Below are 20,655 nucleotides of genomic sequence, written 5' to 3'. Positions count from 1 at the left end.
TTTTCACAATGCCATGTCTGATGCCATAGGTTACTCTGAGGAAATTCCACATCCATGCATCACAAAGAGTCTCCAACTAAGACTCCAACTACACCATTTTATGCCACTGATGACTAGTGTCCATTGATGGTAGGGAATAGATCTAGCCAACGCCCAAAGGAAATCAGGTGGATTTATATTCTCTTTGCATCAGGATGCAGCAGCTACAAATTATTACAAGGTGGAGCCCCTAATCCTTAATCAAGTGTAGAGATTTGTGTCAAGTAATAACTAAGAAACCCTGACACGGTCTCTTAAATGTTGCAAGTATTAACTGCCACACCATATAAGGAAACTGGCAGTGTGGGAAGGAAGGGGGCTGGAGGAAGGCCCACCTACCACTCTCTCATCACACTGGGATGGGAAGCACAGCAGGAAGCCTTAAAATGCAGAACTCCTCTGCAAATTCTTTCTCTGAGAAAGTGTTTGGTGAGGTTGGGTGGTATTAGTTCAGCTTCTGTTTAATGGTTTGTTCCACTGCTGGTTCTTAAAAGGATTCCTTTAAATTGTTTTGATGGTGTTTATACGTTTGTACTGCTCATCTCTGAATGTTTTTTTAAAAAAATCACCTGATCTACATTTTATTCCAACTCAACTTCTTTCTCATCAGTACTTGCAAGTTCATGGCTGGACCATGTGGAAGGCTGGTACTCTCACAAGGATGACTTCAATATTCTATTTCTTACCTATGAAGAAATGAAGAAGGTAAGTTATCAAAATGCTATCCAGTCTGATATTAAGCATCCTTCAAAACTCTCCTTTACAAAATGGAGGAAGGAAGCAATATGATCGTTTAAGTGCCCTCTTGCTAGTTTCATTTCCTTTCTAAAGTTTTTTTTTAAAAAAAAGATTAGTGGGCCATGGAATTAGGAGCACCTTTACAGACCCTAGACTGTGAATATTGTTCTGTAACTATTTCTCCACACTATGAATAAAGTGTCGTGATCCCAAGCAAGATATTTCATTTCACAGGCCCTCTGGTGCTGAGGAGAGATGTCACAGAACCTCCCTTGTGTCCGGAACAGGGGCATTTATTTATTTACTTGTGGGCTCAATTGAAAGAGCTGCCCCAGAATATAGTGCATTCTGTATGGCTCATGGAATAAAAGCAACAATGAAAGTATGATATAATATAATAATATAATATAATATAATATAATATAATATAATATAATATAATATAATATAATATAATGCAATGGCAATTATTACAAACTAGGCAAAGAAACATGCAGGCTGCTTGTTTCCCTTGCTTGTTATCCTGCCTATTCCATGAGTTTTAGTCTCTAGGCTGTCAGGTTTCTCTATTGTGGATGGCCTGGCATTAAAACCACGTTCCATTTCAGGATCTAAAAAGCTCTGTATTGAAACTATGCAACTTCCTGGGAAAGAGACTGACTGAAAAGGAGGTGGATGCTGTTGTGGATCAGGCTACATTTAATAAAATGAAAGCAGATCCGAGGGCAAACTATGAGTTCATGCCACTGGATATCCTGGACCACAGCAAAGGACCTTTTCTTCGCAAAGGTAAGTCAGTGGCAGTCCAACTGAATTGCCGGTGCTTGCAAAATCTCAAACTTTGATAGGCACCAAGAGATGGTGATTTCATTTTCCCAGTCTTCATGAAACTCTCAGTTTCTGGTGTTTCCTAATTTTAGAGTTGTTCTATTATGTACTTTCCCTGTTTTCCCCCTTCTTCTAAATATGTATATTTAAGGGTGGCATATTTGTCTTTCCAATCTAGAGTGTGGAAATTTTTTCACACTGAGGGACATATACCCAGCTAGGGATGGAATATATCTGGAGTTATGGATATTTATTTGACCACCACAATGCCCTTTCTTTCTGTCTGCTTCCTGGGCCAGGCACAGTTGGAGACTGGAAGAACATGATGACAGTCGCACAAAGTGAAAGATTTGACAGTGTTTTTAAGAAGAGAATGGAAAAGCTTCCCTTCAAGTTCTGCTGGGACATCAATGAGGAATCATGAGTCTGCCTTCAGCCTGGAAGGATGAAATAAAGTGCACTGTATGCATTTAATCCAGGCCTATTTGTAAGAGTTAGTACAAAAAAACCCAAAAAACTTTCATATGGATGGGTTAATAGCTTCCTAAAGTTCGAATATGAGCAATATTTTTTTAAAAAACACAATAAAATTACATTTGTACTGTCCACTTTTTCTCTTTCTACATTCCAACATGTCCTAATTTCTGACCCCATGTGCAAAAGTTAAGGAATACCAAGATATCTATTGGGATTAGTAATTGTGTTTTAATTTGGCAATGTTATAATGAGGCTACCATTGGATTATTGTAATTGAAATTTAATAAAAAATATTGCTAAAATAAGCAAACTAACCAGCTATTGGTGTCTCAGATGCACTGGTGCAGGAAGCGGGGTGCAGACCACCCCGGGTGTCATTACTGAGGGGGGGGGTCACATTACTGTGTGGCCCCCCTGGATGCTCACCGCTCGCCCAGGGAGAAGGCCAGTAGTCTAGAGCAGTGTTTCCCAACCTTTTTTGGGCAAAGGCACACTTGTTTGAAGAAAAAAATCTCGCGGCACACCACCATTACAGCCCCGTGACGTCAGCGCGCAGCGTCACGCCGGGAGGGACGCACGAAAGTGAAAGTTTTCAATTTTTTCCCCTCCCCCTTGCCGGGGAACCTCCAAGCTTTGGGGGTGGGGGGGAGGAGGCAGCGCAGCAAAGCGAGGGACTGAGGGACGGCGGCAGCTGAGGCGGCGGCGGCTGTTGTGGTGGTGGCGATAGCGGGCGGAGGAGGGGGCGGCGGCGGGGCCGAGGTGGCCGGCGGCGGCGGGGGAGGCGGCGGCGGGTGGAGCAGGAGGGCGGCCGAGGCCAGTGAGGGAGTAGGGTTGCCCGGGGCTTGAGGAGCCGTCGCCGGGAGTTGCTGCTGCTGTTGTTGCTGCTGCTGCCCGGACATGCCGGCCTCCTCCTCGTCCGCTGTCTCGCGCTCCTCCCTTTTGCACGCGCTGCCCCGTTGCCGCCCCATTGGCTGGGTCCTGTCAGCTGATCTTCCTCTGTGTGTGTGTGAGGGGAGAATGGAGAGAGAAACCTCGGCACCACCACCGCGGAGCCGCCCCCGGCTCGACGCGGATCCTCGCCGCCGCCGCCTCTCACCGCCCGACTCGCCCGCCTCCCTCCCACGGCACACCAGCCAACCTCTCACGGCACACTAGTGTGCCGCGGAACACCGGTTGGGAAACACTGGTCTAGAGCAGTGTTTCCCAACCTTGAGACGCCAGCTGTTTTCGGACCACACTTCCCATCATCCCTGACCACTGGTCCTGCTAGCTAGGGATTATGGGAGTTGTAGTCCAAAAACAGCTGGAGCCCCAAGGTTGGGAAACACTGGTCTAGAGAACAAGCCTGCTGTGGAACAACCTTGATGCCTCTTGCAGTCAGCAAGGAGCCTTCTCCTTCAGGAGAGAGGACTAGAGTAAATTGGTTGCTGAGCCATTGCCAATGCTGCCTCCATCTCCAAGGACACACAGATGCTAGCACATGAAAAATCCTTGCAGACCCAACCCACTTGAAGGGATGCTTGTTTGCTTGCTTGTCTACTTAGAGAGCTTAGGGCCCAGGTATTCTTGGAACAGGGCCCAGGCATTGGACATATGAAGGGAAAAGGCTGCACTTTGCCACGTCCTGAAGGTCTAGGAAAACTTAGACCTGAGAGCAGCGATCAAACACATCAGGCCTTAGGCAAGGTCTCAGGAGCTCAGAGGGGCACATCACTAGTCCCAGCCTGACCCCATTGCCCAACTCTGAGAAACTGGGCTGGAGCTGACAGCAAAGCAGTGAAGAAGCCCTCTGCGTCCTACCCCCACAATCTATGTCAAGAAAGACTGCTTATGCCATCTTGCTGCATGCCACCCCAATTTTGAGCAGTGCAAGATTCCCTGGGTTCCAAATGCTCTTTCTCTCAAAAAGGGTATGTGGCAATCCCAATTTGGGAGACATTACACTAAAAGAATGTGCATGTTGATCTTGGAACCTCCCAATAAAGGTGCCGGATTCTGCTGCAGCAACTAGGGATGGCATTTTGTGACAAACTGGCGTTACAACTATCTATTTGACCACCACAGTGCCAGGCCCTCTTGGAGACTGGGAAAACATGATGGCCATAGCAAAAAAATTAAAGGTTTTCAGAGTGTTTTTCAGGAGCAGATGGAAAGGCTCCTCTACAGGTTCTGCTGGAACATCAATGGTGAACTGAGTCTGATTCCAGAAATTTTCTCTGACTTGCATGTGTGTACCAATTGTCCAAATTTCGAGAGATTTGCTGCAGTCCATATAATGCTGTGTTGGAACCAAGCAAACAGTATTCTGCATGGAGTTGCTTGCTCAGGTCCTTCTCTGGAATAGGATGTGCATATCTTGTAGTATCTGTCAATCCATGTGTTGCAAATAATTGGTTGAGAGCTGTGATTGTTGGAACAGATGTTTGTGAAAACAAAAAAATTCCTTCCAGTAGCACCTTAAAGACCAACTAAGTTAGTTCTTGGTATGAGCTTTCGTGTGCAAGCACACTTCTTCAGAAGTGCTTGCACACGAAAGCTCATACCAAGAACTAACTTAGTTGGTCTTTAAGGTGCTACTGGAAGGAATTTTTTTGTTTTGACTATGGCAGACCAACACGGCTACCTATCTGCAGATGTTTGTGATTATTTGAAGGCATTTTGAGTGGAAGAACAACAGGCAAGAAGTAATTTCCTTATAATGGTCCTACAAAATCAATATGAATTCGTGATCATTCGTGATCAGGCAAGAAGTAATTTCCTTGCAGTAGACGTGGGAGGATCCATCTCCACTTTCAAATCTAAAAACTGCCTCTGCCTCTTCTAGTTTTTAAGGGTGTGGATGAGTGAATCTTATCCGTTTGGGTTTCCTCTTAGTTTCTCACATTTCCAGCGTTCTTTTTGGTTCACCATATTTCTGTACCAGTTTGTGCAGAAGAAGAGAAAAAAATCATGAAAAATTGTCTGCATTTTAGTGTACATTTCTGTTGATATTCAAATAATGCTTAATACAAAGATTAATATATACACACAATATTTTTGTTACTATACTAAATTTTGCATGATATTTTCAGTAAAATATACATTCTATTATCGGCATAATATCATAAACACTTTCCCCTAAAATACACACATAATTTGGTTGGAAAGGTGTACCGCGTAATCTGAAGATGTGTGAATTTTGATGGATGAACTGCAGCTGTGTTTCTGTTCACATACCGTTTCAGGAAGTTGAAATTAGGTGGACTTGCATTAAAGCATTAATCAGATTACTCCCCATGCCTGCTCTGGAGTATTATTACTGTCTGCCTGGCAACTAAAGCTGATAGATAAAAGACCCCAGGAAACCAACATCTATCATCCAGGAATGTTTTTGCGGGCTTTGAAACATCTATCACTCCAACATATGAAGTCAGTATCATTTATCAGGAAACACAGCTGAGATTTGCCATCATTTGAAATAAAAAACCCTGCAACCATAAAATAAACTGCACTTTCACAATCTCTTTTTTTAAAATTTTTTTTTATTAAGTTTTCCATTTTAACAATCCAATCAAATCACATTAAATATTCCAAATTATACAAATATATATCATAAAGTCCAAATATTTTGCCAAATTATATATTTTTTTTGTTGGGAGTTCCCATGCTTCAAGTTCAGTAGGGTCCAATCATCTCATATTTCTACTTCTTTGAGTGTCCACTAGACCCTTCTTTAAATCTTCTTGTTATTATCCTTCTTCTTTCATAGCCTCTGAGTTGTTTTCACAGGCGAGCTGAAATGATCAATGTTATACTTCTGTGTGAACTTTGTATGACTCTCCTCCCCCCCTTCTTTTTTTTTTTTTGCAGCTGGTAAGTCTTTTATTTGCAGTATGTCCTCACACGCTAGTATTTATGCCGAATCCATCCAAAAGTCCTTCTCGGGTGGCAGACGCCATCTTATCTCAGTTCTGATGAAATAGAATCTAGGCGTTTGCTCATTAATTTTCTCAGACAGGTTGCAGCAAACATTAGTCTTTCCAGGGAAGATTTGCCAAATCGAACTTGAGACGCAGATATAATAACAAAGTAAGAGCTCGCCTCCCCCTATGACTATTAATCTCTGCAGCACAGTCTGTCTCGTAATGGCGGATCCCGATTAAGTAGTGCGTCACAAGAAAGTCTTTTATCTTCTTCCAAATATTTCAAAAAACAAAGGCTTTACTTAATATTATTATTTCCACACAGTTTATGTTTTCCAATCTCACTTGCTATAAGTAGTAAAAGACGGTTCTTCTGGGGGGGGGGGTTGTTAGGTAGTATCGTAGTAAGAAAACAAACTGGCTTAGCTGTTGTTCTTTGATGTTATCTTTATTCCAATCCGTCACTCTTAGCAACTCTTTTTTTAAAAATATTTTTTATTGGTTTTACAAAAGTTTTTATAGACAATACAAACAAATAAAGAAACAAACAAACATGTATAGTTTCGTATCCTTTTTTTCATAAACCTCGCTTCTCCGACTCCCCCAAACCTCCCCTTTCTACATCCCAATTTCCAAAATTATTTCAGCAAATCCTAACACTTATTTTTAGCAAATTTGTCCCTTATTTATTCTTTTCTTTAACTTAATCTTTGCCGCTGTAAACCCCCTTTTTTCTAAAACTTCAACATTTTAGCATTCATCAATTTTATAATATTTCTTAAGATAAATTTTAAATTTTTTCCAATCTTCATCCGCCATCTCTTTCCCCTGATCACGGATTCTGCCGGTCATTTCAGCCAGTCCCATATAGTCTATCACCTTCATCTGCCATTCTTCCAGAGTGGGTAGATCTTGAATCTTCCAATGCTTTGCGATGAGAATTCTTGCTGCTGTAGTAGCATACATAAAAAAAGTTCTGTCTTTCTTTGACACCAATTGGCCGACAATGCCCAAGAGAAAGGCCTCTGGTTTCTTAGGGAAAGTACATTTAAGTACCTTTTTCATTTCATTATATATCATTTCCCAGAAAACCTTAATCTTCGGGCACGTCCACCAAAGGTGATAAAAAGTACCTTCAGTTTCTTTACACTTCCAACACTTATTATCAGGCAGATGATAGATTTTTGCTAGCTTGACTGGGGTCATGTACCACCTATAGATCATTTTCATAATATTTTCTTCTAAGGCATTACATGCCGTAAATTTTAAACCGGTGGTCCACAACTGTTCCCAGTCAGCAAACATGATGTTATGACCAATGTCCTGTGCCCACTTAATCATAGCTGATTTAACTATTTCATCTTGTGTATTCCATTTCAGCAACAAGTTATACATTCTTGACAAATTCTTAGCATTGGGTTCTAACAGTTCTGTTTCTAATTTTGATTTCTCCACCTGGAAGCCAATTTTCCTGTCTTGTTTATAAACCTCCATTATTTGATAATAATGGAGCCAATCTCGTACTTTAGTTTTCAATTTCTCATGACACTGTAGTTTCAATTTGTCACCCTCTTGTTCCAAAATTTCCCAATACTTTGGCCATTTGGCCTCCATATTGAGTTTTTTCACAGCTTTAGCCTCCAAAGGCGATAACCATCTAGGAGTTTTGTTTTCCAACAAATCTTTATATCTAATCCAAACATTATATAATGCTTTTCTGACAATGTGATTTTTAAAGGCCTTATGCACCTTAACTTTGTCATACCATAAATATGCATGCCATCCAAATGCATTATTAAAACCTTCTAAATCCAAGATATCTGTATTCTCGAGGAGCATCCACTCTTTCATCCAGCAGAACGCTGCTGATTCATAATACAACTTTAAGTCTGGCAGGGCAAATCCCCCTCTTTCCTTTGCGTCCGTTAATATCTTAAATTTTATTCTGGGCTTTTTGCCGTGCCAGACAAATTTCGAAATGTCCTTCTGCCACCTCTTGAAACAGTCCATCTTGTCAAGAATTTGCAATGTTTAAAACAAAAATAACATTCTAGGCAATACATTCATCTTTATAGCTGCAATTCGGCCTAACATTGAAAGCTTCAAATTTGACCATATTTCTAGATCTTTTTTAACTTCTGACCAGCATTTCTCATAGTTATCTTTAAACAGATTCAGATTCTTAGATGTCATATAAACCCCTAGATATTTCACCTTCTTAACCACCATCAAACCAGTTTCATTCTGGAACTTCTCCCTTTCCATGACTGTTAAATTTTTCTCCAAAACCTTAGTCTTTTGTTTGTTCAATTTAAATCCGGCAACTTGACCAAATTCTTGAATTAGCTCTAAAACCCTTTTTGTACTAGTGTCTGGCTCTTGTAAGGTAAGTACCAAGTCATCTGCAAAGGCCCTTAACTTGTACTGTTTAGCTCCGACCTGCACCCCTTTAACCAGCTGGTCACTTCTAATCATGTTTAGCAACACCTCCAGAACTGATATAAAAAGTAATGGGGAGATTGGGCACCCCTGTCGTGTCCCTTTGTCACGCTTAGCATCTCAGTGGCTGGCTTAATTAGCAGATAAAATACCCTATCTTGGCTCGAAGCATGTCCATAAATCTTCTCCAATCTTTTATCTTAAGAAATGGAACTTGGAGCGCTCATGAAGACAGTGTCCAGGAGATCCGAGCTCACTTGAGGGCTTTCCATCCAGTGCCCCCACCCCCTCCTTCTTTTCGAACTCGGGGGTGGTTTGTGGGCAGCTGTGGATGAGACTGCATCTTCCCTTCCACTGGGAAGAAACCTGGGAGGCTGATGACTCCCATCTCAGCCCCTTAATTACCTCGTGTGAGCTGGAGAGATGGTATTGTCGGCCATCTTCCATGGCGCCCCTAGTAGAGACCGGCGCTTTCAGAACCTCAGGGGTGTTGTATAAAAAACACACCCTGTGAGTTTGTGGGGGGAAAGCTGAGGTATGGGAGGTAGACAAAGTTGTGGAGCTGCCCAAGCCCAAGACATTGAAAGTCGTTTGCAGGATAAATTTGGACAGCTTAGCAAGGAGAACACAGGAAGCCATCAAGTGCATTTTCTATGCAAAGGTATTCCTGAAAACATTAGCTTTAGATGATAAACAAAAACAAATGAGCCATTTCTGCATGTGGCATTCTTTACTGGGAAATAGCTTTCATGGAACTCTGACTATAATGACTTGGAGCTGTCCATCTTGATGTGGACTTTGAAAATCCTTCAAAATCTTTGAAGGGTGGGAATTATTGCTGCCAATGTATTGGATTTGAAAGTTTATTCTTGGGCTTGAGTCATATTTGATCTCAGATATGCTGTGTGCAAATGAAAAACGTTGCTACTTTTCTTGGACAGATTTCTAAAACAACCAGTGCTAATTATTTAGTAAGTTTTGTAGTAGTAGTAGTAGTAGTAGTAGTAATAATAATAATAATAATAATAATAATAATAATAATAATTTATTTATATCCCGCCCATCTGGCTGGGTTTCCCCAGCCACTCTGGGTGGCTTCCAAACAAATATTAAAAATAATACAGCATCAGACATTAAAAACTTCCCTAAACAGGGCCACCTTCAGTTGACTTTTAAAAGAAAAATAGTTGTTTATTGCTTTGACAACTGCTGGGAGGGCATTCCACAGGGCAGGAACCACTACCGAGAAGGCCCTCTGTCTGGTTCCCTGTAACCTCACTTCTTGCAGCGAGGGAACCGCCAGATGGCCCTCAGTGCTGGACCTCAGTGTCCGGGCAGAATGATGGGGGTGGAAACGTTCCTTCAAGTATACAGGACTGAGGCCGTTTAGGGCTTTAAAGGTCAGCATCAACAATTTGAATTGTGCTTGGAAACAAACTGGGAGCCAATTAAGATCTTTCAGGACCGGTGTTATATGGTCTCGGCGGCTACTCCCAGTCACCAGTCTAGCTGCCTCATTCTGGATTAAAACAAAAAGGGATTAAGTTGGTGTTATTGGGGTGTAAGTCAGTGCAAGCATGTGTGTACAAATAGACATCCATTGGTGAATCTCAGGTCTCTCTTACCATTTGAGCCCATTTTCTACTAGTGGACCAGACGTAATACTGCATTTATTTCTTAAACGGGCAAAGACCACTGCTGATCTTGGCTGTTCCTTGTGAAAAGAAACAAGTTCTTCCCCTGTTGTTCTTTAGATTATGTGCCTCGATGCTCCTGTATTACCGTTCTTTTCTTGCATAACTTGCCAGGAATGATTTACTAAGCAGGAGCCATCGATTTAACCAAACTCTTATTAGTTAACAGAATTCTATAAAGCAATCTCCTACAGAGCTCTGAACGTGACCCTTCAAAAGCTGAAATACTCCAAGCTACAGAAGAGATCGGTCTCTCCCCCTCTCTCCCACACTTTTTGACTGTAAAAACAAAAGGTAGGCAAGTTTTCTTGTAAATTAAACTTTCCAGGGAAAAGCAGGACTACTGAATGACAAACAACTAATCTACTCTTTCTTGCAAGAGTTCTGAGGGGCAACAAGGTATTTCATCAGATGCATGGAAACTCTTGTCACAGTTCATATTCTTTTCTGGTGTCAAACAGAGTGCAACATTTGTGCTACCAGAGATTAATAGTTATTTTGAGGGGACTGAATTTGAACTCCCATGTGCAAGTGGAACCCTGCTCATTTGGCATGGGATACAACCCTTAATTTATATATTGGAAAATATATTTTGTACATACAATGTTTTCCACTACAAAATTGTTGCATTTCTTAGCGATGAAACACAAGACTTATATAGAGAATTAAAGTGATTTTCAGGCTTCATGGCACTTTATTTCTTTATCCCTTTATCCCTTTTAAGCAATGGATTTTATTTTTATTTAAATGTTTATAAAACACCCATTCATCTCAAATATCACCAGGTGGTATATTTCCATTTGGTGCATCATATTCTATATTATGGCCTGAAATGTCCCAACAGGTATAAAAGACCTGGCGACAACTGGCGACAACGTTGGTTTCATCAGCACCCAATGGAGCCTAGAACTTTCTCCCATAACAATTCCCCGCCTCCTTATACCATGCACTGAGCCCACCCTTGCAAGTGCCTTCCTTGTCAGACGCGGGAGGAGAGAAATTGGCGCAGGGAGGAGGCAAAAAAAAGAAGAAGAAAGAGCTATTTTGGCAGTGGTGTCTCAGTATGGGAACACCTGCCCCAACAGGGCCCATTGTATGTGTAGCCAACTCTCTGTATTAACATAGATGAAGCTGAGAGCAGCATTCCCTCCATGGAACGTCCTTGGGCACCACATTCCAGCAGCAGTTTCAGCCAGAGCTGGCAATGGAAGCCAGATGGGCGGTGAAGAATACCTTTCTCTTTGCCACCCTGTGGTCCCCAGGCACATCTATGGTTTGGTCCCAGGAGGCCCGGAAAATACGTCACTCCAATTTCTTGAAGCTGATCAAGAACCCAAGAGGATATGGCAAGAGTTCCCAACAGAGTCTGTCTTTCATTTTCCCTGGATCCATTTCCAGGGAGCAGTTTTTGCTTCCTTCCCACCTCCCCTGAGTACAAGAATGAGTGTCAGAATAGCAACACTGATCAAACTATGATGCCAGGCAGCATAAAGTGAGGCAAAGGGCTGCTATTTTGCATGCTGCACACATGCACTTGAGAAATAACTATGTCAGGGTGAGAGAGAAAAGCCTTATTGTGTGGGCAAAGCCAGCTTTGAGTTGAAAGCAGCACCATTTTAAAAAACATTTAAAGCAGGGCGGGGAGGGGGGAGAATGCTTTGTTGCCTCAATGATGGGTCAAGTCTCTGTTCTTTAAATGATGGACCTTTATGTTGCTCACCTCTGATGGAAGAGAAGCATGGGATTCTGCTATGGGGTCTGCAAAAAGAGAAGGATTTGACAAAATGACACCTCTATTTCTTTGTGATTTCCCATTGTCGCATAATAGAGGGAACTATTCTCTTCTCTTTATTCTTAGGCAGGCAATGCAACCAGACGAGAAATGCCTTCTCATATACAAAGGATTTTATTTCTCGCCAGTATTTACTTCAGCGGAGTACTTAGATTCCCTGCAGGATTTTGAAATAAGAGACAGTGATGTATTTATAGTCACTTATCCAAAATCAGGTAAGAGTACATTTTCGTAGGTTGAACCATCATTTCAATTCAACCCTGACAGATACCCACATATATCTACATAGTATCTGTATTATCCTAACGCAAGTTTAAAACCAAATGCAAATTTGAGGTCAATGTGGGTAGTATGGAACTTACCTGGTTACAGAAAGGTGAACTGGGCCATGTTTTGTTTTGTTTCAAAAAAAAGAGATGAGATAATGAGTTTTCCACCAGTGTCAACCTGTATGAGGTTTGGAAAACAACATAAATACACATCAAAAACATTCAAATGTGCTTGCTAAGGGTTTATTGTATTCACTGACTTTCAGGATTTTGTATGTAGTGGTAAAATGGTGATTGTAAAATTCTATTCGTAAGAACTTTCATCCTGTGACTTTTTATTTCAGCATTTATCTGCCACAGATTTGCCAATAATAATGGGGGTCCGTATCCAATGCAGTTGTGCCCTCCATTCAATAGCTTCCACTTCCACACCAGAACTTCCTTCACTCTTCTCTCCCCTTGTGTCCCCATTGTTCCCCAAATCTGCCTTGGAGGGTTGGTGGGGTGGGGAAGACACAATAACTGGGAGTGGGAGAGGAGAGAGGGGGGAATTTCTGCACTGTACAGGCATTTAGGACTTGGGTGACATGAAGAAAGGATTCTGCAACTGCCTTTTGCCTATTATGTTTTGTGCTCATCTCGCTCTATAGGCCGAGGGAGCCGGTGTTTGTCCGCAGACACCTTCCGGGTCATGTGTCCAGCAAGATGAAGCCGCTTCTGGCAAACCAGAGCACTCAAAGAAATGCCAGTTACTTTCCTGTCGGAGCAGTACCTATTTATCTACTTGCACTTTGATGTCCTTTTGAACTGCTAGGTGGGCAGGAGCAGGGACCCGTCGTGGGGATTCGAACCATGACCTTCTGATTGGCAAGCCCTTGGCTCTGTGGTTTAGACCGCAGTGCCACCCGCATCCCCATATAAATGAAATTAAGTAAACTTATTCTCGTTTATAGGCACAATATGGACCCAAAATATTTTGAGCTTGATTTATCATGAAGGTCATCGAGATGGAACCGAAAAAGTCGTCTTAATAGACAGGGCTCCGTGGCTGGAGTTCAATGTCCGCAATGTGGATTATGTCAGTCGTCCATCACCTCGTCTCTTTGCTTCCCATCTACCCTACTATTTAGTACCCAAAAGATTAAGGAACAGAAGAGCAAAAGTAGGAAACAGTACATTTATTATTTGATCATATTCAATGTTTGTCTTGCTTTATTTGAATGAACATCTCAGTTTCCATTAAGATTTCTCCGTTTCTGAGGACAGTTCATCCAGCTGCAATTCCTTTGTCCATATGAAGGTATAATGCTCTGTGCACCCTGAGCTTGAAATAATTCCCATGACTCCTAAACAGCACAGAGTTTATGCTCCACCATAGGAAAAGTCCTGGAGGGTGTTAAGAATAAAACAGGTTCTTTTATCTGAGATTCAGTGCACTTCAGGCAGAACACAAGTAAGCAGTCAGACAACCAATATATTGGAATTTCTACATAACATTGCTTTTTTGATGCACTCAGTCACTCACACAATTACACATACACTCACCACTCTTCTTCTGGATTGGGTGGGCAGACAGCGGGATCCTGGCTGCATCCGACACACCAACCCTCCTGAAAAGCCTGATCTTATATAGTCCTTTTTGATGCACATCTGAATATTGGCATTTCTCATTGCCTTTGACATGTTCTTGGCAGTCCTCCACCCTTAGCATGTTCTTGGCATATCACAACTCTCATGGTTTGCGCCTGGTCTTCTGTAACTTTTGGCACAAGACGATACTCAATGTTTGTAACTAGCATTGCACAGCCAGTCTTTATGTTTCCTTGCAGGTACAGTACTTTTGCCAGAACATGCACATTCCATTTGCTCTTTGATCAGCACAATTTATTAATAGTTCATCAACAGCATCCATTTTATGTGGTGGTCTTCAGCCATCTTGCAGCCCATTCAAAACATGGCATTCGTTGTGCGAGTACTTGGAGCTCGCAAAGCTGACAGATGCACTACGAGATAAACCTTAAAAGATGATGAAAGAAGAATGGGAATGTATAAATAATTATCTAGGGGATAAGGGTTCAACAAGAAAGACCTGGTTATGTTTAGAATGATACCTCAAAGAGAAATGTTCCCTGATACTAAGATGAGGGATTCCTTGGAATGCAGATAGAGAGAATCGATAAGAATAATGATCTGTTGTGACCTTGATGGAATCCTACAGTAGATGAGCCTTTCTGTGTTCTGGCTCTTCCTCTTCCTCCTCCTCCTCCTCCTCCTCCTCCTCCTCTTCTTCTTCTTCTTCTTCTTCTTCTTCTTCTTCTTCTTCTTCTTCTTCTTCTTCTTCTTCTTCTTCTTCCCTTTCCCTTTCCCTTTCCTTTTTTTCTCATCCTTCTTCTTATGTTTTATGCCATGTACTTTGATATTTTTTGTAGTTTTTTAGCTTTTTTCATTATTATCATTATTAAGTAATTTTCTTTTGTAATTTTGGTTGTCTATATTTGTATGTATTTGTTTAAAGCAAAATAAAAGTATTTTAAAAAAAGAAAAAAAATGGCATTCGTTACAAGTGTGCCATCCAACAGACTTAATAAGAATAAGCTCATTCGACACCATAGGATTGCACTGTGCATGTGACATTCATGTTGCAAAAGAGGGTGATGCTGCCAGGGCTGTAAAGCAACTTGGAAGCACCAAGAATCCACAACAAGAGATATCTGAGATCCATCCATTTATTATTTTAGGAATCGAAAGAATTTGTTGTTATTCCTGCAGGTTGTTTATGTGGCCAGAAACCCAAAGGATGTCTTGGTTTCCTTTTACCATTTTTCCAAAACTATGGTCAATTTTGAAGAGGTAGAAGATTTTGGAATTTTCATGGAGATGTTTTTGGCTGGGAAGGGTAAGGATGAATTGCTACTCTAAAATGAATCACTCTTGTCCCTTCATCTTTATCCTTTGACAACAGATTAAAGAATTTCTCTCTGTGTTAAGGAACCTTTTCAGAATGCCATGTCTGATGCCACAGGTTACTCTGAGGAAATTCCATATCCATGCATCACAAAGCGTCTCCAACTGAGACTCCAACTACACCATTTTATGCCACTGATGACTGGTGCCCATTGATGCCGAAAGGAGGGTATAGATCTGGCCAACTCCCAAAGGAAATCAGGTGGATTTGTATGCTGTCTGCATCAGGATGCAGCAGCTACAAATCATTACAAGGTGGAGCACCTAATCCTTAATCAAGTGTAGAGATTTGTGTCAAGTTAAGTCAGAAACCCAGACAGTGTCTCTAAATGTTGCAAGTATTAAATGCCACTGTCAGGAAACTGACATCAGAGCAACAGGAGAAGGAGAGGCTCTCCGATTCTGCAGGGGAAGGTACCAGCACTAGGGGGAGACGCAGCTTGATGGAGGGGGAAGCAAAACAGCGTAACACCAAAGATCCAGGAGAGCAAATGGGAGAAGAGGTGGAAGGCCTCTGGGATTCTACCTTGGAAGTCAGTGAGGAGAGCCCTGGTCCTCCACTACCCACGCCCTCCTTGCGCAGGAGACTCCCGCGCAATGAGAGGCGGAGACGATTGGGAGTCAAACAACTTTTATGCTGGCAAAGGTTTAAGAAACTCCCACAGACAGATTCTGCTAGCGACTGAGGCAGCCACGCTGAGATGGGCTGTGCAGTTAGGACGGTTTAACCCAGGCAGCCAAGCTCCAAAAAGGGGACAGTTTACACACGAGTAACTCCAAACCACTACAGCCACACAACATAAGGAAACTGCCAGATTGAGAAGGAAGTGAGCTGGAGGAAGGCTAGACTGATCTCAGCCCACCCATCAATCTCCCATCACACTAGGATGGGAAGCTTCAGGGAGCCTTAAAATGCAGAACTCTTCTGCAAATTCCTTCTCTGAGAAAGTGTTTGATGAAGGTGGATGGTATTAATTCAGCTTCTGTTTAATGGTTTGTACCACTGCTGGTTCTTAAAATGATCCCTTAAAATTGTTTTAATGGACTTTATACGTTCGTACTGCTTCTCTCTGAATGTTTTTTTTTTAAAAAAATCTGATCTACATCTTATGCCAAATCAACATCTCTCACATCAGTACTTGCAAGTTTATGGCTGGACCATGTGGAAGGCTGGTACTCTCACAAGGATGACTTCAATATTCTGTTTCTTACCTATGAGGAAATGAAGAAGGTAAGTTATCAAAATGCTACCCAGTCTGATATTAAACATCCATCAAAACACTCGTTTACAAAATGGAGGAAGGAAGCAATTTGATTATTCAAGTGCCCTCAGCTGCTGCTTTCCTAGCTGGTCTTGCTTTCTTTCCAAAAGATTTTTCAAAGCCAAGCAGGCCATGGATTTGGGTGCAGCTTTCAGATCCTAGACTGCAAAAATGTACTGTAACCATTTCCCCTGAGGGATTATGGGGCTATAAATAAAGTGTCATGATCCCAAGCAAGATATATCATTTCACAGGCCCTCAGATGCTGAGGAGAGATGTCACAGAACCTCCCTTGTGTCTTCAACAGGGACATTTATTTATTTACTTGTAGACTCGGAACTGCATAATATAGTGCATTCTGCATGGCTCATGGAATAAAAGTACCGTAACAATGAAAGTGCAATATGATGCAATGGCAATTATTCCAAACTAGGCAAAGAAAGATGCAGGCTGCTTGTAATCCTGCTTGTAATCCTGCCTATTTCATGAGTTTTCATCACGAGGCTGTCAGGTTTCTCTATTGTGGGTGGCCTGACATTAAAACCACGTTCCATTTCAGGATCTGAGAAGCTGTGTATTGAAATTATGCAACTTCCTGGGAAAGAGACTGACGGAAAAGGAGGTGGATGCTGTTGTGGATCAGGCTACATTTAATAAAATGAAAGCAGATCCGAGGGCAAACTATGAGTTCGCTCGACCAGATCGCATGGACCACAGCAAAGGACATTTTCTTCGCAAAGGTAAGTAATGGTAGAAAAAACTGATTTCTGTTTTCAGTTTCTGTTATTTCTTAATTTTAGAGTTGTTCTATTATGTACTTTCCCTGTTGTTTTTTCCTTGTTTAAATAGGAGGTTTTCCTCACAAAGCTAATGGTAGATCACACTGACTTGGTGCTGCTTGCAGAATCCCTGACATTTTCACCTGACAATTGCATCTAGGGATGGAATATATATGGAGTTATGGATATTTATTTGACCACCACAATGCACTTTCTTTCTGTCTGCTTCCTGGGCCAGGCACAGTTGGAGACTGGAAGAACACGATGACAGTCGCACAAAGTGAAAGGTTTGACAGTGTTTTTAAGGAGAGAATGGAAAAGCTGCCCATCAAGTTCTGCTGGGACATCCATGAGGAATCATGAGTCTGCCTTCAGCTTGGAAGGATGAAATAAAGTGCACTGTATGCATTTAATCCAGCCCTATTTATAAGATTCAGCAGAATATTCTCATGTGGCTTAATAGCTTCCTAATGTTCAAATATGTGCATTAATGTTTTTAAAACACCACAATAAAATTACATTTGTACTGTCCGCTTCTTCTCTTTCTACATTACAACATGTCCTAATTTCTGACCCCATGTGCAAACGTTAAGGAATCCCAGGATATCTATTGTGATTAGTAATTGTGTTTTAATTTGGCAGTGAGGCTACCACTGGATTATTATAATTGAAATTTAATAAAAAATGTTCTTAAAATAAGCAAACTAACCAACTATTGGTGTCCCAGATACACTGGCGGAGGAAGCGGGCTGTGAGCCACCCCATGCCTGAGGGGGGTCACATTGCTGCACCGCCCCCCCAAAAGATGCTCACCGCTTGCCATGGGCGGCGCCCCCCTGATATGCTCACCCCGCGCCCGGGTGCCAGAGCAACTAGATCTGCTTCTGCCCAGACGGCAATGTAAATCTTCCTACTCACTCATGTCATTTATTTAATAATAATAATAATAATAATTTATTATTTATACCCCGCCCATCTGGCTGGGTTTCCCCAGCCACTCTGGGCGGCTTCCAAAGGAATATTAAAATACTATGATACATCAAACATTAAAAGCTTCCCTAAACAGGGCTGCCTTCAGATGTCTTCTAAAAGCCTGGTAGTTTTTGTTCTCTTTGACATCTGGTCGGAGGGCGTTCCACAGGGAGGGCGCCACTACCGAGAAGGCCCTCTGCCTGGTTCCCTGTAACTTGGCTTCTCGCAGTGAGGGAACCGCCAGAAGGCCCTCGTTGCTGGACCTCAGTGTCCGGGTAGAACGATGGAGGTGGAGACGCTCCTTCAGGTATACTGGACTGAGGCCGTTTAGGGCTTTAAAGGTCAGCACCAACACTTTGAATTGTGCTCGGAAACGTACTGGGAGCCAATGTAGGTCTTTCAAGACCGGTGTTATATGGTCTCGGCGGCCGTTCCCAGTCACCAGTCTGGCTGCTGCATTCTGGATTAGTTGTAGTTTCCGGGTCACCTTCAAAGGTAGCCCCACGTAGAGCGCATTGCAGTAGTCCAAGCGGGAGATAACCAGAGCATGCACCACTCTGGCGAGGCAGTCCGCGGGCAGATAGGGTCTCAACCTACGTACCAGATGGAGCTAGTACACAGCTGCCCTGGACACGGATTTAACCTGTGCCTCCATGGACAGCTGTGAGTCCAAAATGACTCCCAGGCTGCGCACCTGGTCCTTCAGGGGCACGGTTACCCCATTCAGGACCAGGGAATCCCCCACACCTGCCCGCCTCCTGTCCCCCAGAAACAGTACTTCTGTCTTCTCAGGATTCAACCTCAATCTGTTTGCCGCCATCCATCCTCCAACCGCCTCCAGACACTCACACAGGACCTTCACCGCCTTCACTGGTTCTGATTTAAAGGAGAGGTAGAGCTGGGTGTCATCTGCATACTGATGAACACCCAGTCCAAACCCCCTGATGATCTCTCCCAGCGGCTTCATATAGATATTAAAAAGCATGGGGGAGAGGACAGAACCCTGAGGCACCCCACAAGTGAGAGCCCAAGGGTCTGAACACTCATCCCCCCCCACCACTTTCTGAACACGGCCCAGGAGGAAGGAGCGGAACCACTGTATGACAGTGCCCCCAGCTCCCAGCCCCTCAAGACGGTCCAGAAGGATGTTATGGTCGATGGTATCAAATGCCGCTGAGAGATCCAGCAGAACTAGGAAACAGCTCTCACCTTTGTCCCTAGCCCGCCGGAGATCATCAACCAGTGCGACCAAGGCAGTTTCAGTCCCGTGATGAGGCCTGAATCCCGATTGGAAGGGATCCAAATGGTCCGCTTCTTCCAGGCATGCCTGGAGTTGTTCAGCAACCACTCGCTCAATCACCTTGCCCAAGAATGGAAGATTTGAGACTGGGCGATAGTTGGCCATCGTGGCTGCATCTAAAGATGGTTTTTTAAGAAGCGGTTTAATAACCGCCTCTTTCAGCGGGTCTGGGAAGGCTCCCTCACGGAGGGAAGCATTCACCACCCCATGAAGCCCATCGCCCAGCCCTTCCCGGCTAGCTTTTATAAGCCAGGATGGGCAAGGATCAAGGAGACAGGTGGTTGGTTTCACTCGTTCAAGCAGCCTGTCCACATCCTCGGAGGTAACAGATTGGAATTGATCCCACACAATTTGACTAGACAGGACTCTAGCACTCCCCCGCCCCGGCCCTGCTCCCACGGTGGCGTCTACCTCTTCCCGAATCTGAGCGACTTTATCTGCAAAAAACTTTGCAAAATCATTGCAGATCATGTGGCTCGTATTGGGCCCCCATGTAGCAGGTGGTTCCGCTAAATTGCGGACCACCTGAAAAAGTCTCCTGCTGCTGTTTTCTGCAGATGCAATAGAGGCGGTGAAGAAAGTCTTCTTCGCCGTCGCTACCGCCACTTGGTAGGCTCGACACTGAGCTCTAACCTGTGTCCGGTCAGCTTCAGAATGGGTCATCCGCCACCGGCGCTCTAGCCGTCTCAACGATTGTTTCATTGCCCTCAGATCCGTGGAAAACCACGGGGCCGTCCGGGCTCCATGCAATCGGAGAGGGCGCTTCGGAGCCAAACAGTCAATAGCCCTGGTTAACTCCACATTCCAGCGGGCCACCAGGGAATCAGCTGAAAGGCCATCAACATGGGATAAAGCATCCCCTACCGCTCTCTGGAAACCATTTGGATCCATTAAGTGGTGGGGGCGGACCATCCGAATCGGTCCCACCTCCCTGCAGAGGGGAAGGGTCGTGGAGAAGTCAAGTTGCACCAGGAAGTGGTCTGACCATGGCACTTCTTTTGTTTCGCTTTTATTTAGTGTCAGAACACCAACATCCATGGAGGTAAACACCAGGTCCAAGGCATGTCCGTGGCTATGGGTTGGGCCAAACTTATTCAGGGACAGCCCCATGGAGGCCATGCTTTCCACGAAGTCCCGAGCGGCCCCTTGTAAGGTCGTGTCGGCATGGATATTAAAATCCCCTAGGACAACCAAACTAGG

General features: G+C 43.3%; 2 protein-coding genes across 4 annotated transcripts in view; both read left to right on the top strand.

The window, feature by feature from the left end:
* The window catches only part of LOC310704442 (amine sulfotransferase-like), a 64,475-nt gene that overhangs the window by 2,819 nt on the left and 41,001 nt on the right, over window positions 1–20,655 (top strand). Inside the window, exons 5-7 of one of the 2 annotated variants that reach the window (XM_083497910.1) lie at window positions 650–744; window positions 1,386–1,566; window positions 1,905–2,211. In XM_083497910.1, coding sequence (XP_083354036.1) covers window positions 650–744; window positions 1,386–1,566; window positions 1,905–2,029 — 401 coding nt within the window. In that variant the 3' untranslated portion in view covers window positions 2,030–2,211. Of the gene's footprint in view, window positions 1–649; window positions 745–1,385; window positions 1,567–1,904; window positions 2,212–20,655 lie in introns of those variants that run through there. The other variant, XM_083497911.1, reaches the window with a different exon arrangement.
* LOC310704447 (amine sulfotransferase-like) lies at window positions 10,302–17,714 on the top strand. Of its 2 annotated transcripts, XM_083497922.1 has the most exons (7): window positions 10,302–10,411; window positions 11,976–12,124; window positions 13,132–13,340; window positions 14,948–15,074; window positions 16,279–16,373; window positions 16,964–17,144; window positions 17,422–17,714. In XM_083497922.1, exons 2-7 carry the CDS (start codon window positions 11,983–11,985, stop codon window positions 17,544–17,546), a joined length of 879 nt encoding a protein of 292 aa, XP_083354048.1. In that variant the 5' UTR covers window positions 10,302–10,411; window positions 11,976–11,982; the 3' UTR covers window positions 17,547–17,714. The 2 variants fall into 2 exon arrangements, with proteins under 2 accessions (XP_083354048.1, XP_083354049.1); XM_083497923.1 differs by lacking the exon at window positions 10,302–10,411 and having other exon boundaries at window positions 11,967–12,124.

This window comes from Podarcis liolepis (genome assembly GCF_965112155.1).
Source record: "Podarcis liolepis genome assembly, chromosome: 3".
Lineage (NCBI taxonomy): Eukaryota > Metazoa > Chordata > Lepidosauria > Squamata > Lacertidae > Podarcis > Podarcis liolepis.
Note: the sequence above shows the minus strand (reverse complement) of the source record. Positions and strands in the feature narration are given on the sequence as shown.